This window comes from Leucoraja erinacea, chromosome 2 (genome assembly GCF_028641065.1).
Source record: "Leucoraja erinacea ecotype New England chromosome 2, Leri_hhj_1, whole genome shotgun sequence".
Taxonomy (NCBI): domain Eukaryota; kingdom Metazoa; phylum Chordata; class Chondrichthyes; order Rajiformes; family Rajidae; genus Leucoraja; species Leucoraja erinaceus.
Genome location: NC_073378.1, coordinates 7,559,402 through 7,578,373, shown reverse-complemented (window position 1 = coordinate 7,578,373; position 18,972 = coordinate 7,559,402). Strand labels below are relative to the sequence as shown.

Sequence of the window (18,972 nt, the reverse complement as noted above, 5' to 3'; positions counted from 1 at the left end):
CCGCAGGCTGCTGCGGTTGGAGCACCTGAAGTCGCCCCCCAGTAAGAGGCCGCCTGCTCCACGGTGTTAGGCCGCAGTGCAGACGGAGATACGATGTGGAAAAAGTTGCATCTCCGTCGAGGAAAGAGATAAAAAAGTTTCCCCCCACATAATAAAAAAATAAAGATAAACTAAAAGATACATTTTACAACAAACTAAAAACGTGAAGAGGGGAAAAAAGACGAGACAGACCGCTGGCGAGGCAGCCATCGTACAGCGCCCCCTGGTGTAATTACAGTCATGTCGTCAACAGCACACAACAATTAGTGCAAGATAAAGTCCGATTAAAAATAGTTAACAGATCTCCCATGAGGTAGATGGGAGGTCAGGACAGCACTCTAGCTGATGAGGGGACGATAGCAACTGGGATTTTCCCTGAATCTGGATGTATGCATTTTCAAATTTCTGTACCTCTTGCCTGATGGGAGAGCACAGAAGAGGGAGTGACCAGGGTGAGACTGGACGTTGATTGCATCGGTGGCCTTGCCGAGGCAGTGTAAAGTGTTAATGGAGTCAATGGTAGGGAGGTTGGTTTTCATGATAGTCTGGGCTACGTCCACAACCCTCTGCAACTGCTTATAGTTTTGGATGGAGCTCTTCCAAAACCAGGCTGTGATGTATCCCGATAAATGCTTTATACCACGTTTGTGAGAGGTGTTCGGAACATGCAAAATCCCTAGGCCTTCTGAGGAAGTAGAAGTGTCAGTGTGCTTTCTTGGCCACAGGTTCGATGTGGCTGGTTCAGGACAAATTGCTAGTGACATTTATTCCGAGGATCTTGAAGCTTTCAATCATCTCTATTTCGGTGCCATCAATATACACCGAGATGTGTGCACAGATCCAGTTCCTGAAGTCAATTACAATCTCCTTTGTCTGACTGACATAAAGGGAGAGGTTGTTGCTTTGGTACCAAGTTACACGTTTCTCAATCTTCTTTCTGTACTCTATTTCGTCATTGTTTGATATCTGGCCCACTACGGTTGTGTCATATGCAAATTTGATTGAGTTGGATTGGTATTTGGCTGTAGTCGTGAGTGTGTAAATAGGGGGCTGAGAATACATCCTTGTGGGGAACCAGTGTTGAAAATTATTGTACGTAGAGGATGATTTGTCACCTATCCTCAATTATTGTGGTCTGTAGGTCTGGAAGTCGAGGATCCAGTTGCAGAGGGGACTGTTGACTCCAAGTTCCACAAGTTTGGAAATGAGCTTGATTAAGTTAATGGTATTGAAAGCAGACCTCTAGCCGATGAATAGGGGTCTGACCTAGGTTATTCCTCCTTATCCAGTGTTTCTGGGATGAGTGTAGAGCAATGTTGATGGCATCAGTCGTGACCTAATGGTGATGGTAGGCGAACTGCAGTAGATCAAGGCTGCTTGGTCGGCTGGAGTTAATGTGTGCCATAACCAGCCTCTCCAAGCACTTCATGATGGTGGATGTCAAAACCATTGGACTGTCACCATTAAGGCATGAGATCTTGATTTTCTTGGGTACAGAGATGATAGTGGTCAACTTGAAGCTGGTGGATACCACAGAACAAAGCAGGGAAAGTTTAGTTTAGAGATACAGTTTGGAAATAGGCCCTTCGGCCCATCGAGTCCGCACTCACCAGCGATCCCCACACATTAACACTGCCCTACACACACTGTGTACAATTTACATTTGTACCAAGCTAATTAGCCAACAAATCTGTGGGAGAGTGTGGGAGGAAACCGAAGATCTCGGAGAAAACCCATACGGTCCCAGGGACAACATGACCGCGTGTCTTCCCTGAACGTGACCTCGGGTGTGCTTTTGTAGTCTTCTTGGATCCTGGGCGTTCAAGTTGCTGAATGATGCAACCAATCAATATGCTCTCTACTGTACACCTGGAGAAGTTCCAGAGAGTCCCCTCTGACATACCAAATCTCTGCAATATTCTCAGGAAGTATAGACATTGAGGGGCTTTGTTTGATTGCATTAGTGGGTCCAGGAAAAATCTTCAGAGATATGCACGCCCAGGAATTTGAAGCTCTTGAGCTCTTGACTCTCTCCATCATCGTCCTATCGAAAACCTGTCCTATAGACAGGTTTATGGGGCCTCGCCATTCCTCTCCCAAAGTCCACAATCAGTTCCTTGGTCTTACTGAGATTGAGAGCCGGGTTATTGTGCTGGCACCATTTGATTAGTCGATCAATCTCACTTCTATACTCTAACTCATCAACCTTTGTAATTTGTCTCACAACTGTGGTATCGCCGGCAAACTTGAAGATGTAATTAGCACTAGGTCCAGCTACACAGCCATGAGAATAGAGTGAGTAGAGCAGGGGGCTGAGCACGCAGCCTTGAGGTGCTTCCATAATGGTTATCAAGTAAGAAGTGTTGCTGCCATTTTGTACAGATTGTGTTCTGTTGATGAGGAAGTCGAGGATCCAGTTGCAGAGGGATGCACAGAGACCCAGTTCTGTGAGCTTGATAACCAGCTGTTCTTTTTAATTAATCAAAAATATTTATTCAAATATTAAAATAATATATAGTACAGTAAAAAACAAAACAAAACCCACCATCATAATACATGACAAACAATAAACTATGATACAACTATCACACTCCTTGTCAAGGATGCATTCAACCCTGATAACCAGCTTTTTTTTAATTCAAAAAATGTATTCAATTATTTAAAAAATAATAATATTGCACTACAATAAAAACAAACCAGATTCCACCACCATAATACAAACAAACAAATATCCTTAATAAACTAGTATAGAATTATCTTACACTCTTTGTCAAGGATGCATACAACACACTGCGGAGCCCAGCGGTCCCGGAACTCCCCCAGGGTGCCCGTGGACAGGGCGTATTCCCTTTCTAACCCCACCCGGGCACGAACGTAACCCCGGAAACCTGATAGCTAGCTTGGAGGAGATGATAGTATTGAACGCCGAGCTGTAGTCTATAAACAACAGCCTGAAGCATGTGTTTTTATTGACCAAGTGGTCCAGTGGAGAGCCAGTGATTCATTAATTCTTTACCTTAATGGGAGTGTGCACAAATTGAAAGCATCCCTTTTTCCGTCCTAGTCATTTTGCTACTTTCCTCTGCTGGGTCCAAGTGAGTTCATTGGATTCTTCAGAGACCCATTTGGAAATTCCTGCTTGACCCAACATGCCCAATGCTGACCAATATAGAGTGATGGAGTCGTACAGTGTGGAAACAGGCCCTTTGGTGCAACTTGCCCACATCGACCAACATTCCCCACCTACACTAGTCTCACCTGCCAGCGTTTGCCCCATATCCCTCTAACCTTTCCTATTCATGCACCTGTCTGAATGTTTCTTAAATGTTGTGATAGTATCACATAGTACCATATTAGACTTTCTTTTATTTGTTTCGGAATGTGGAAGAGAAACTGTATAGAAGTCATCTGATAGGAGCAAACGGTGGAAATGAAATTATTTAATTGGGAGAACTATGCATGACTTTAGAATAAGGAAAAGTTGCTGTAATATTCCCCCCAGTTTATAATTAGACTTGACAAAGAAGTTATACCCAGTTGTTCTGTTCGTTTCTTCATCTGTTCTGGAGCAAATGGAATTGCCTGCCTCAGATCTCTGTCGATCACCTCTCTTCTTTCCCCCATCAACGCTCCCTGCCATGCCATATGATTTTCACTTCTGCACTTCCTCATTGTTCATTCACCTTCCACCATCCCCTGCTTCTCACCTCACTTTTCCATTTTCTCTGCTTTTCTTCTCACCTTCCCTCTTCTCACCTTCTCTCTGCACTCCTTTCCACTTTTCTTCATGCCCCTTTAACTTTCCCTCTTTTCTCACGTTCATTTTCTCTCCCTTTTTTCTCCTCAACCTTCCCTTCTTCCCTCTCCTCCTTTTCTTCTCACCCTTTTCCAAACAGTCATCTGAAAAAATAAAGATACTTCAAGATGATACAAGTGATTTAAAAGCAGAGATAAAATCATTGGAAAACTGCCTCTGCCAGCAAAAACAGCAGTACACCGAGGAACTCTAACTTTAAAATCTGCTCATTTTAATTTGGAATTTTCAATGAAGCCTCGGCCTCAAGTTTCTTTTAAACAGGGGAAGAGTGTTAGGTATTACAACACGTTTTACAATCCTTCCTGGCACCTGTCAATTGCATGGCTCTACATTTTTAACATACCTCCTTGCTTTGACCGTCAGAAAACAAGGAAAACAAGGCATTATTTTTTCGGCTTTCAAGAACCCAAATCACTTGCAGTAGCTGCCTCACAAAAGCTGGCAGTATCATCAAAGACCCACACCATCCTGGCCACACACTCATCTCCCAGCTACCTTCAGGTAGAAGGTACAGGAGCCTGAAGACTGCAACAAGTAGGTTCAGGAATAGCTACTTCCCCACAGCCATCAGGCTATGAAACCTGGCTCGGACAAAACTCTGATTATTAATAACCAATTATCTGTTATTTACACTTTATCAGTTTATTTATTCTTGTGTGTATATATTTATATTACGGTATATGGACACACTGATCTGTTTTGTAGTAAATGCCTACTATGTTCTGTGTGCTGAAGCAAAGCAAGAATTTCATTGTCCTATCAGGGACACATGACAATAAACTCACTTGAACTTGAACTTGAACCATCGCAGACTCAGACAATTAGCTGCCACAGTATCACATTGGACACCGTAGTGAGCGTCAAAGTTGATATACCAATAATCATAAAAGCCCACTCCCCCTCACATGACTTGTTGATGTCCTTGCCTCAGCCCAGCAGCTGCATCTCTGAATTGTTGGTGAGAGATTTACTGAAAGAGTATTACATACCCATGCTGCCTGTTGTATATATCTGCAGTAATTCCATTTATCGGCAACAGGTTGTATGTTTTGTTGTTTCCTGTACGCCTAGATGCTTGTTAAATTTCGTGAGAATTTGCACCATTACTTCTTTAGGCTGCACATTCTGAACCCCACCCTCTGCATCTTGAAACTGTGCCCTCTTGTCTTAGATATCCACCTCATCTGTGCCCTTCATAATTTTCCTTACTTCTACCTGTTACCCCTCAGCATCATCTGCTCTTTGGAAAATAAACCCAATGCATCTCCTTACAACCAAAATCAGAATTTGTTGAATTTCCTTTGTATCCTGGTTCTGTGTAGAAACAAGTTTAGTTTTAGTTGAGTTTATTTTCACATGTGCCGAGTTACAGGGAAAAGCTTTTGTTGCGTGCTAACCAGTCAGCAGAAAGAAAAAACACGATTACAATCAAACCATATAGATATATGATAAGGAAATAATGATTAGTACACGGCAAAGCCAGCAAAGGCTGACCAAGGATAGTCTGAGGGTCACCAATGAGGTAGATAGCAGTTCAGCTCTGCTCTCTGGTTGTGGTGGGATGATTCAGTTGCCTGGTAACAGCTGGGAAGAAACTGTCCTTGAATCTGGAGGTGTGCGTTTTCACACTTCTATACCTTTTGCCTAATGAGAGAGGAGAGAAGAGGGAGTGGGCCAGGGTGTGACTCGTCCTTGATTCTGCTGCTGGCCTTGCCGAGGCAGCGTGAGGTATAAATGGAGTCAATAGAAGGGAGGTTGGTTTGTGTGATGGTCTGGGCTGCGTCCACAATTCACTGCAATTTCTAGCGGTCTTGGATGGAGTTGTTCCCAAACCAAGCTGTGATGAAAAATATTTTCTATGATGCACCTGTAGAAGTTGGTGAGAGTTGTAGGGGACATGCCAAACTTCCTAAGCCTTCTAAGGCGTTGGTGTGCTCTCTTGGTTGTTGCTTCAGTATGGGTGATCCAGGAGAACTTGTTGGTGATATTGACTCCTAGGAAGTTGAAGTTTTCAACCATCTCTACTTCGGTGCCGTCAATACAAGCTAGGGTATGTTTACCGCTTTGTTTCACTAGATCCTTTGTTTTGCTGACATTGGGAGAAAGATTGTTGTCCCACCCCCTGGCCACGAGCTTATCGATCTCCTTCCTATACTCTGTCTCATCATTATTTTACAGATACTGTCGATACTTTACTGTAGATAATTGTAGATGCCAGTTTACCAAGGAAAGACACAAAATGCTCCACTACAGAGGGAATTAGAAGCCAAGATACAGGATATTCAAGTCCAAATCGCATACATTTATGAGCACTGAAATACGCAGAAATAGGATGCGGACCATAAAGCTTAGCTGTGGTTATATACAAGGAACTTGTGGAGGCTCAGTGGTGCTGACGTGGCCTCATTGAGCTCCTTCGGACTTTCTACCACACAATCATCCTCTGCATTCCTCCAGCTGTAACCCACTCCGTTCATTCCCCAAACGGCAGCTGTGCCATCATCCATCTGGAATTCCTGTTGTATCCTTTTGATCTTTATATTCCTCCCCTCCTCCTTTAAGGTGATCCTGTAAATCAGGGGTGTCAAACTACCGGTCCAATCTGGCCTGCGGGATGATTTTGGGGGGAAAAAAGATATTAACGACCATTTATTATGTATCTGTGCGGCAGCCGCTCTCCCTCTCTCTCGCCGCTCTCCCTCTCACTCTCGCCGCTCTCTCTCCCACCGGCAGGGGCGTTCCCGTCCAGCGCTCCATGATTGGCCCGCCTGCTCCCGGCAACCGCTGTCACATAGACAAGATGGCGGCGCTGAGCTCCCCTTGGTCTCGGGCTGGCTGACTGACGTCCACCCGTGCACAACTGATCCGGCCCGCATGAAGTCTCATTTTGCCCACTCCCGCCCGTGACCTAAAATGAGTTGAACACCCCTTTTGCAAACCATTCTCTTTTAGTACCTGATTCTAATGTCTCATTTTTTGTCAATTCTTTACTAATTATTCTCCCATGAAGTGAACGGTATAAAGTAAGGTCAAGTTTGGGTATTTAAAAGAAGCTATGTAAGTGTAGCTGGTTGCAGTGTAACGCATAGAGAGAGATGCTTACCAATGATAATGCTGTTCTTTGAGATAACGGATGTTTGTTTAATAGGGTAGAACACAAAGTGCTGGAGTAACTCACCGGGTCAGGCAGAATATCTGGAGGAAAAGATTAGGCAACATTTCGGGTCGAGACCCAGCCTGAAGATAGGTCCTGACCCGAAAAGTTGCCTATTTCTTCTCCTCATTAATATTGTTACAACATTTCCCCAGATCCTGCTTAACTCTGATTCCTTTTTAATAGGAAGTCATGAAAAATCATTTAAATCAATCTATGGACGACAAAAATCAACTACAAAATCTTCTGAAGAAGGTGGAACAAAAATCACACAATGTTACCAATTGCACAAACCTTCAAGTTGAAGGTGAGATGTCCCCCACTCCTGACCTGTATTATTTATTCAGTCTCACTGTGTGTACAGTATGAATGAAGTCATGTCTATTTTAAACGACAAGGCTTGCCTTACAGTTAAAATCTAACCAGTTTGCAAACTGTGGAGTGACTAAACCTTCATCTCTTGTGATATGAGGTTAGCAAGGGGATTCATCTAATATAGTAAAGTAAAGTATCTTTTATTGTCATTCAGACCTCCCGGTCTGAGCGAACTTTCGTGCCTTACAGTCATACTTATAATAATATGACAAAAACACACAATAAACACAAATGTAACATCCACCACAGTGAGTTCACCAGGCACCTCCTCACTGTGATGGAAGGCAAAAGTCATAGAGTCTTGTCTCTTCCCTCCTTGTTCTCCCTCTGCACTGAGGCGATCCAGGCTTCCGATGTTATGACCCCACCGGCTGATGGTCAGTCCCCCGGCTGAACCTGAGCTCCGCGAACGGGCCGTCAAACTCCGCGGCCCTGGGTGACCGAAGCTGCCACCCTCCAGTCCAGCGGACGCAGCTGTTGTTGCGGGAGCTCCGGAAAAACAGGTCACCAATCTGTGACCTGCGAGCTCCCGACGATGTCGTCCACTGGGCCCGCGGCCGAGCCTCCGAGGCTCCGAAGTCGGGCAGCGATATAATATAATAATATAATGAGAAAGGGAATTCACCTCAACAGTATGAACATTGAATTCTCCACTGTTGCGTAACTAACCCGCAAACAGCTCCCTTCCCCCAAGGAATCATACAAAATGCTGGAGTAATTCAGCGGGTTGGGCAGCATCTCTGGAGAACATGGGTAAGTGATCTCAACTGGCCCCCTTCCCCCTTGCCTTTCTTCACGAAGGTACCCCCCCTCCACTCTTTCCTCCCCCTGCATCCCTTCCAATGGCCACATAATTCACAACTTTTCTACCCACGAGTTTCACAATTCGCAACACTATCTATTTTGGACTCAAATCTGTCACTTCATTTCGGACCTTTGTCCAACTATCTGCCTGTCAAAAAATCTATGTTCATACTCAGTCCCTCTTTTCTATCTTATTCTGCCCCCCCCCCCAGAATCAGTCTGAAGAAAAGTCCCATTCCAAAATGTCACCTTTCCATACCTGACCTGCTGAGTTACTCCAGCAATTTGTGTCTGTCTTTGGCATAACCATATAACCATATAACAATTACAGCACGGAAACAGGCCATCTCGACCCTTCTAGTCCGTGCCGAACACATATTCTCCCCTAGTCCCATATACCTGCGCTCAGACCATAACCCTCCATTCCCTTCCCATCCATATAACTATCCAATTTATTTTTAAATGATAAAATCGAACCTGCCTCCACCACCTTCACTGGAAGCTCATTCCACACAGCTACCACTCTCTGAGTAAAGAAGTTCCCCCTCATGTTACCCCTAAACTTCAGTCCCTTAATTCTCAAGTCATGTCCCCTTGTTTGAATCTTCCCTACTCTCAGTGGGAAAAGCTTTTCCACGTCAACTCTATCCCTCTCATCATTTTAAAAACCTCTATCAAGTCCCCCCTTAACCTTCTGCGCTCCAAAGAATAAAGCCCTAACTTGTTCAACCTTTCTCTGTAACTTAGTTGCTGAAACCCAGGCAACATTCTAGTAAATCTCCTCTGTACTCTCTCTATTTTGTTGACATCCTTCCTATAATTAGGCGACCAGAATTGTACACCATACTCCAGAATTGGCCTCACCAATGCCTTGTACAATTTTAACATTACATCCCAACTTCTATACTCAATGCTCTGATTTATAAAGGCCAGCACACCAAACGCTTTCTTTACCACCCTATCTACATGAGATTCCACTTTCAGGGAACTGTGCACAGTTATTCCCAGATCCCTCTGTTCACCTACATTCTTCAATTCCCTACCATTTACCATGTACCTACCTGCAGAAGCCAGCATCTGCAGTTCCTTGTTATTACCTGAATCAAATAGAGGTGGTTTGTTGAGACTAGTTAGTTATTTAGTTAGCTACACTGTTGTCCTGATTATATCGTTCAACGTTCACATTTATTTGTCACATTGGTTCTCAATCCAAAAATAATGGGTAAAGACCCACTCCATGAGTAAGGTCGGTAGTGTCATCTCCTAGATATGATGTTAAACTGGCAACTCATTGGCCTGTCATTGAGATGGAGCTTTGAGATGAATATTAGACGAGCTGAGTTATGAAACTATTTGTTCTATCAGGAGATTGTAAAAGTTCCATAGCACTATTTAACGTAGGAACATAAGAAATAGTGCAACAAATTCCCCAAAGACTGTGTTGCTAGCACAGTATATAATCAAGAGCCCTCTCATGTCAAACCAATGAACCATGTTATTAACAAGCGCCAGTTACTTTCAGATTATAGGATTATCCATTTTCCGATGGCTATGACATTAAAACATTTTTGTACTTCAAACAACAGGCTGGTAATTATAAGACCATAAGACATAGGAGCAGAATTAGACCCTTCAATCGTGACTGATCTATTTTTCCCTCCATTCTCCTCCCCGTATCCTTTGACACCCTTCCTAATCAAGAACCTATCAGTCTCTGCCTTAAAAATACCCAATGCCTTGGCCACCACAGCCTTCTGTGGCAATTAATTCCATAGATTCACCAGCCTAGAGCATCCACTATCTCTAAAATCACCTTTTTCAATATTGTGGGATATAGATTATCAGGTACTTGCGAAAATTCACTGGAATTTCAGTCTAGGAGTAAAAAGGTTCTTCTGCAGTTGCATAGGGCTCTGGTGAGACCACATCTGGAGTATTGTGTACAGTTTTGGTCTCCTAATTTGAGGAAGGACATCCTCTGATTGAGGCAGTGCAGCGTAGGTTCACGAGATTGATCCCTGGGATGGCGGGACTGTCATGCGAGGAAAGATTGAAAATACTAGGCTTGTATTCACTGGAGTTTAGAAGGATGAGGGGGGATCTTATAGAAACATATAAAGTTATAAAAGGACTGGACAAGCTAGATGCAGGAAAAATTACCCCAATGTTGGGCGAGTCCAGAACCAGGGGCTTCGGTCTTAGAATAAAGGGGAGGTCATTTAAGACTGAGGTTAGAAAAAACGTTTTCACTCAGAGAGTTGTGAATTTATGGAATTCCCTGCCACAGAGGGCAGTGGAGGCCAAATCACTGGATGGATTTAAGAGAGAGTTAGATAGAGCTCTAGGGGCTAGTGGAGTCGAGGGATATGGGGAGAAGGCAGGCACGGGTTATTGATAGGGGATGATCAGCCATAATCACAATGAATGGCGGTGCTGGCTCGAAGGGCCGAATGGCCTCCTCCTGTCCTATTTTCTATGTTAATTCCTTCCTCTAGCTGCAACAAGATTCTCAATCCTTTTTCAATGCTAAAAAAAAGATCATCCCTTAACATATTGATCTAGAAAAGCATCTTGAATACATTCTATAAATTTGTCTTCGACATTACAACAAATTGATTTTTGTCCAGTTTATATCCAGGTTAAAGTCTCCTATAATTTATGCATTGTATATGCAAGCAAAGAATCTCACTGTGCCCAGTCACATGTGACAATAAAGTATTCCTATTCTTGTACATACACTTTCAATGTTCTGCCACTATTAATGTTATTATCAATGTTAAAAAAAGTTTCCGTTTTGCCCAAAAGTTGAATGTCCTAGAATATTGAGAAGAGAAAAGCATTCCTTCTGTGCCTCCTCTGGAGTTTGTCTTGCAGCCAACAAGACAGGAACATGGACTTGAGATCTTGTCAAGTGGGAAACTACACTCGTTTCTTGCAGCTTGGGGTTGCGTCACTGTTCTGAGCTCCATTTATCTATTTGTATACTTAGAACTAAAGAACCACAACCAGCAGCTGTGTAACGAGATTGACAGTCTGAAGCATCAGGCCCAGTGTTACCTCAAAATCCAGGAACTGACTGACAAGCTCCAGGAAAGCCACAGGTAACAGCACTTGAGTGGAGGCTATAATTCTGCAAGAGTCCTTAACCCACAGGTACTAATGTATCATGTCATAATGTATCATGTCACAATCCCTTTGTACAATATCACTTAAAGTGATATTGACATTGCACACAGCAAGAATAGGCTTGTTTTCCATCAATGCTTTGGGGGAAATTCCTTTTCGGGTGGACTGAACTTTAAAAGTACTTGGCAAAATCAGCATGTTTTAATGTCGGAGTTCTTGAATATTTTAAGCAGACATGGGCTGTCTAGTTTTCCCTCAGAGTGCATTGTCCTTCCCTCTCTCCCTTTGTTAGCCGTAGCCTGCAGAGGATGCAACCTTGTATACAAAATTACCTTAGTCAAAGAAGATGGAGGCTCGTGATGGAAGGTGGGTTTTTTCATGACTGGAGGTCTGTGACCAGCAGTGTTCCACAAGGATCAGTGCGGAGCATCGACATGTATAAATAATTTGGATGGAAGTGAAGTTGGTAAGATTAGTAAGTTTGCAGACAACATGAAAATTGGTGGGCAGGAAGGAACTGCTTATGCTGATTTACATCAAAGATAGACAAGAAATGCTGGAGTAACTCAGCGGGTCAGGTAGCATCTCTGGAGAAAAGGATGAGGTGACCCTTCTTCAGAACATTGGTGGGGTTGTGAACATGAAGCAGCGTATGTTGGACATTTGGGCAGGGAAATGTAAGGTGGGGTTTAATCCAGACAAGTGTGAGGTGATGCATTTTGGGAGGTCAAATACAGGAGGAAAGTATATAGTAAATGATAAGAAACTTGGGAGCAGTGATTAACAGAAGGATCTTTGGTTACACATTCATAACTTCTTTAAAATGGCAACACAAGTAGATAGGGTGATTGGGGCATTGACTGTAAACATTGCAGAATATAAAACTTTGATGAAGCCACAATTGAAGTATTATGCACAGTTCTGGTCATCACACTGAAGGCAAGGTGTTGAGGTTTTGGGGAGGGTGAACATGAGGTTCACCAGGATATTGCCTGGAATGGAATGTATTAGCATTAAGAAGCAGCTGGACAAACTTGGATTGTCAGAGCCTCTGGGATGAGCTGATATACTTGTGTGCATAATTCTAAGGTGAGAAGGAGAACGTTTACGGGAGATGTGGAAGATTATTTTTACTCAGTGAGCTAGGTACCCGGACCTAATTTCTACACTCGGCTATGGGAGGTGGGAGGTGATGAAAACAGATACAATAACAGCATTTATACAGATACACGGCAGGTTGGGAACAGAGGGAGACGGGTCATAACTTCATAAGTCCTACGAGCAGATTTAGGCCATTCGGCCCATCAAGTCTACTCCACTATTCAATCATGGCTTATCGACCTCTCCCTCCCAACCCCATTCTCCTGCCTTCTCCCCTTAACCCCAGACACCCGTATTAATCAACAATCTATCTATGCCGTAAAAAAATATTCATTTGGCCTTCACTGCCTTCTGTGGCAATGAATTCCTCTAAAGGAACATCCTTTAATTCTGAGGCGATGGTCCTAGATTCTCCCACTAGTGGAAACATCCTCTTCACATCCACTCTATCCAGGCATTTCACTATTCGGTATGTTTCAATGAGGTACCCCATCATCCTTCTAAACTTCAGCGAGTACAGGTCCAGTGCTGTCAAACGCTCATCTTACGTTCACCCATTCAGTCCTGGGATCATTCTCGTAAACCTCCTCTGGAAGAGCAGTGGGGCCAAGACAACGCTTGGCATGGGATAAATGTATACAAGGAGAGGGGTTTCCTAGGTAGGTAGTTGGGCAAAAGCCAGAGACAAAGAGTGTGAGATAAGGATAGAATAGGTACGTATTGTGAATAGGTACGTATTGGGGTCGCTATGTAGTTACAGGCAGTCGAGGGCAGCCGTACACAATCTCTTTAGCTGACCGGGCATTTTAATTGACTCATTGGAGTTTGCAGGACCAAGGAAAACCGACCGGTAGGTTAAATGGCCACTAAACTTTATTATACTTCTTAAAAGTGTCTCCACTCCTCTCTCCCCCCCCTTCTTTCCCCCTTCTCTCCCCTCTCTCTCCCCCCCCCCCCCCCCCCCCCCCCCACTCTCTAAAGGACTTACCGTACGCTGTGCAGCCGGCTTTTCGTTCCTCTTCATCGCGGGTGTGAATTTCAGACAGTGCAGCGCTCCCCCGCTTTCCCTGGCCCCCGCCTTTGCGATGTGTGTGTATGCGCGCAGTCGGTCGATCCAGCTCGCGGTTTCAGTGCTTGACGATCGATCCAGCTCGAGGTTTTCCAGGCGAGTGCCCTTGAGCTTGAAGGTCAAAGACCCTCTTCTTAACTCGCGGATTAGGTCTTCCAAGTGGGACAGCCCCTTCAGGGAACATTGGATAACCAAAGACCTTGTAAATTTGGTCAGAAAGCAAAAGGAAGCACGTGCAAAAGGTTTAAGAAGGTGAAATCAGACAGGGTCTTTGAGGAATTTAAAACAAGTAGGAAAACATTTGTGGGTAATTATAAGAGCCGAAAGGGGCCATGACCAGTCGGATGAAAGAAATTACAAAGCTGTTTATATGTGCATTAAAAACAAAAGGATAACCAGGTAAAAGATAGGACGGCTCAGTGATATAGGAGGTAATTTGTGCTTGGGGTCCAAGGATGTCGGTGGGTACTTTTCATCTGTATTCACCAAGAAGAAGGACAGGGAGAATAAGGTGGTCAGTGTGGGGAATACTAATATACAAGGGCATTGGCGACACCACACGGTGTGCAGTTCTGGTCACCCAGCTATAGGAAGAGTGTCATTGAGTTAAAGGTTGCAAAAAATATTCACCAGGATGTTTCCTGGACTTGCATTCCTCAATTATAGGAAGAGACCTGATAGACTGGGGGGCTTTTTATTTGGTACGTAGGAGGCTGACAGATTACCTTTTTGAGGGCTACAAGATCATAAGGGACATGAGTAAAGTGAATATTCACACTTTTTCCCATTGTAGAGGATTCCAAAACTGGAGGGTATAGGCTTAAGGCAAGAGGAGAGAATTTAAGAGGGATTCCAAAACTGGAGGGTATAGGCTTAAGGCAAGAGGAGAGAATTTAAGAGGGATCTCAGGGGTAACTTTTTCACTTGGCAGTTAGCCCATAAGAGGAAGGAAGTTATAAAAGTGTTTACAATTACGACTTTCAAAATACTTTTGGACAAACCTGGTTTAATGGGATATGGGCTGAATGTGCACAAATGGGATTAGCCCAGAATGCCAACTTGGTTGGCATGGACAAAGTAGGCCAAACAGACTATTTCCATCAGATTCTATATCGGATTTAGTTTTTGAGGAGGTAACCGGAGAGTTCATTGAAGGCAGAGTCATAGATGTTGTCTATATGGATTTTAGTACGATTTTGACAATGTTCTGCATGGTAAGTTAATTCAGGTGGTTAAGGCATACGTAATCACAAGCATGTTGGTGAATTGGATCCAAAATTGTCTGGGTGATGGGAGTCAGAGGATACTGTGTTTTTTTCCCCACTAAATCTGTAACGGGCAATATGTACTAAAGGGATTGTAGAGAAAATGATTAGTAAGTAAACAAATGACACAAACAAATGATAGCAAATAAAGCTGTCTGAGGATATAACAGGACAAAGGTCAGCTGGAAATGTGGTCAGCTAAAGCCATCTGAAGCTCCCTACCATTTTAACTCCCATTCACATTTCTGTACTGGGCCTTTCTGTTCTTGGCCTCCTATGTTTCCAGAGTGAAGCCACATGCAAACTGGAAGACAAGCACCTCATTTATCTACAACCCAATGGCATGAATATTTTGTAGGAAGGGACTGCAGATGCTGGTTTCAACCCGAAGATAGACACAAAAAGCTGGAGTAACTCAGATGCTACCTGTCCCGCTGAGTTACTCCAGCGTTTTGTGTCTATGTTCGGCTTGAATATTTAATTCTTCAATTTCAAGCAACTCCCTTCTCATTTCTCTCACCAGCTCCATCACTCTGTGTCTTTCCCCTTCTTCCTCCCTCTATTCCGTCTATGAAGAGAAAATATTTAAAATGTGTAAAATGACTTACTGCACACACAAGTCTTTTACTGTAACTATTTATTTAGGTAACTGTTTATCACTATGCTGTAGCTGTCCGTGGTCATCACTGGAGCTAGAGAGCGAGCTAGAGGTGGGGACACTACAATTATACTGGAGACAATGGGGAGTGGTTAGTAATACGGGAGGTCACTATGGTTAAAGGAACATGCACTGATCTACAAAATGGGCAAACCAGAAAGATTGAAATGAGAGCTCTGCAAATTATGAGAGAGAAACTAAATAAAAAGACCTATTAAAAGAGGTGAAGTGGAGAAAATAAATAGAGAGAAATTGATCCAGGAAGTAACTTTGCTTCATTTGTCAAATACTTGGTGATAATATATCCATTTTGTCTTCACCAAAAGTCGGTTTAGTATCTCCGGCATTATGTTGCCGTGAAGTGTGTAGGTTATATTGAACACATGGCAAAGGCTTGTTTCAATCCATACATCAGAATGGACAGAATGAGATATAAGCAGGTTTGTGCACAAAAAGAATGACTGCAACATTGCTTACTCTGCAAGGAACAAATCGGGCTGGGGAGCATTTTGCATATCTTTGCTTTGTTGGTATCAGGATTGCATAGATGTGGGTGGGACAGCATTATAAACAAGCACTATTATCCGACTGTCTCCAAGCAACCTGGCATAATATTATCACACTATCTCCCTATCTAATGTGGTAGTAAGGTAGTGTTCTACTTTTCCTTCTTTTCATCTTGTACAGCTAAATGGTTAGCTCAAGGTATAACTGAGACCGGAATTCAGTTTAAATGTGCACACTTTGGTGTCCTGTATCTGATCCTTACTTGAAATCAGAGAAAATAAAATGTGGATCTCAATTTAACGATATGTTAGACCAAGCGTGGTCTGTGATATTTATGACTTTTTGCCGATTAATGATCAACTTTGCTGAGACTGAAGTAATTGTTGTCTTATTTGCAGGTCATTGGTATGCACAAATGAACACTTGCTGAGGGAGCTGTCCGAAATGCGAGCCCGACACAAGGCAGATGTAGACCAGTTGCATTGGAGCTACATTCAGCTCAAAAAGTCCGTCGAGAAGTCGACCCGCAATGTGGCCATGACTGGCTGCTTGCCCTCAGGCAGAGACATGGATAATCGGAGACGCTAAAGGAATCCCACAATAATTCTGTGAAATGGTCTAGAGAAAATAAATTACAAGGAGCCTCTGTCACATCACTGTTTACTGAACATACTTCCCCTTACATCAAAGTTTAATAACTCATCGCTAGATAAGTGATATTGGTTTTAAAATAAAGGTGCTGGAGTAACTCAGCAGGCAGCATCTCTGGAGGACATAGATACGTGAAGGTTTGAGCTGGGAACCTTCACTATACAGTGGTATATGTGTCTAAGCAAGGTAACAAATGTGGAAATGTAACAATATTTACTTTTATCAACAAGGCTTCAGAGCTTGGTAATTTATCATTTTTTTGTAGTTTTGTAGTTTTCCCTGCCTGGCTCCAAGTGCCTTATGTCCAAAGTACTAAATGAGTACTATAGCAGTCTGCAGAAGTGATATGTAGCTGAGATTCTGGATGACCTAAAATTGATAGAGGAAGTACTAAAAGAAAAGTTGCATTTAAAGTTGTTAAATCAATGTGTCCCGAGATAGGCTGCAGGAGGAGGAGAGAAAATTGCAGAGACACCGTACATAATCCCACACTGCTAAAGATTCAGAGGGAACGCCTGGAGACTGCAAAATTGCAAATGTTATATCCGTATTCAAACAAAAGGTGTAGAAATGAAACCAGTAACTACAAAGGATTGAGCTTAACCTTATGGTGTTGAATTCTAGAAACGATTGGCAAAGGAAGAATAAATTACTTGGACCGTGGCAGGTTTCAGGGACATAGAAAATAGGTGCAGGAGTAGGCCATTCAGCCCTTCGAGCCTGCACCGCCATTTAATAGGATCATGGCTGATCATCCAACTCAGTATCCCGTACCTGCCTTCTCTCCATACCCCCTGATCCCTTTAGCCACAAGGGCCACATCTAACTCCCTCTTAAATATAGCCAATGAACTGGCCTCAACTACCTTCTGTGGTAGAGAATTCCAGAGATTCACCACTCTCTGTGTGAATTTTTTTATTCTCATCTCGGTCCTAAAAGATTTCCCCCTTATCCTTAAACTGTGACCCCTTGTTCTGGACTTCACCAACATCGGGAACAATCTTCCTGCATCTAGCCTGTCCAACCCCTTAAGAAATTTGTAAGTTTCTATAAGATCCCCCTCAATCTTCTAAATTCTAGCAAGTACAAGCCGAGTCTATCCAGTCTTTCTTCATATGAAAGTCCTGACATCCCAGGAATCAGTCTGGTGAACCTTCTCTGTACTCCCTCTGAGGCAAGAATGTCTTTCCTCAGATTTGGAGACCAAAACTGTACGCAATACTCCAGGTGTGGTCTCACCAAGACCCTGTACAACTGCAGTAGAACCTCCCTGCTCCTATACTCAAATCCTTTTGCTATGAATGCTAACATACCATTCGCTTTCTTCACTGCCTGCTGCACCTGCATGCCTACTTTCAATGACTGGTGTACCATGAAACCCAGGTCTCGTTGCATCTCCCCTTTTCCTAATCGGCCACCATTCAGATAATAGTCTACTTTCCTGTTTTTGCCACCAAAGTGACTAACCTCACATTTATCCACATTAAACTGCATCTGCCATGCATTTGCCCACTCACCCAGCCTATCCAAGGGACACAAAGACAATGTGGTGGAATTGGCATATAGTTGACAGATGTAGATTCATGCTGAAAACATTCAGTTGTAGTTTTGGCTGGAGGATTGAAAGGCAGTATGAATGTGAACAATTCTAAAAGCAGTGCAAGCACGGATATTTACGTACAGAATGTGTTAAAAATGGCAGGGCAGGTTGTAAAATGGTATTATTTTTTAAAAGGGCATACAAGATCAAGCACTCAATAAATGAGGCAGACCATTCAAAAGCAAAATACAGGTTTGGCCACAACTAAAATATTATGTTCTGTTATTTTAGAGAAGAAGGAAGGACTTGAGTTGTGGGGGGGATAGACTGGAGAACCTGAGGTTGTTGTCGTTCAAACAGAGGAGGTACAAATAAATCTGATATTTATAATCATTGAGTGCAGCTGGAGAGAAACTGTTCCCATTGATAGAGGATCAGGCATAAGACAGAGAATGAAGGTGAATGGCTAAAGAACCAGAAGCAATGAGGATTTGATTTGTATTACAAGCCGGTGGCAGCGGAGAGAGTTTCAGTTGAGTTGTGCAAAAGGGAAGTGGCAAGAGAGGAAAAAGCAAAGGAGGGATAGGGGGAAAGAGCAGGGTACTGAGACTGGATAGATCATTCCTACAGAGCCAGTTCACACCTGATGAGCCAAAAGGCCTCCTTTGGCAATGTAATCCTCCTTTAATTCCATGGCTGTCCTCCAGAAACGCATTACAGTTCAACTCAATTGCTGAGAATATGCGTCTCTCCATTTACTCTCAAACCTTCACTTTCAATGTTTCCCTGGCGCTCAGTTTGGAATGACTAGACAGCTTAGTCTATATTTGGTTTACTCCTCATTGGTACAGACATTCTGTGCAGCA

General features: G+C 43.2%; 1 protein-coding gene across 1 annotated transcript in view; it reads left to right on the top strand.

Moving 5' to 3' along the window:
* The window catches only part of cep72 (centrosomal protein 72), a 162,517-nt gene extending 145,949 nt beyond the window's left edge, over positions 1 to 16,568 (top strand). Inside the window, exons 12-16 of the mRNA XM_055666200.1 lie at positions 765 to 945; positions 3,936 to 4,046; positions 7,197 to 7,317; positions 11,179 to 11,290; positions 16,314 to 16,568. Of these exons, the coding sequence (XP_055522175.1) occupies positions 765 to 945; positions 3,936 to 4,046; positions 7,197 to 7,317; positions 11,179 to 11,290; positions 16,314 to 16,503 (715 nt within the window). The 3' untranslated portion in view covers positions 16,504 to 16,568. The remainder of the gene's footprint in view (positions 1 to 764; positions 946 to 3,935; positions 4,047 to 7,196; positions 7,318 to 11,178; positions 11,291 to 16,313) is intronic.
* Positions 16,569 to 18,972: the final 2,404 nt, after the last annotated feature.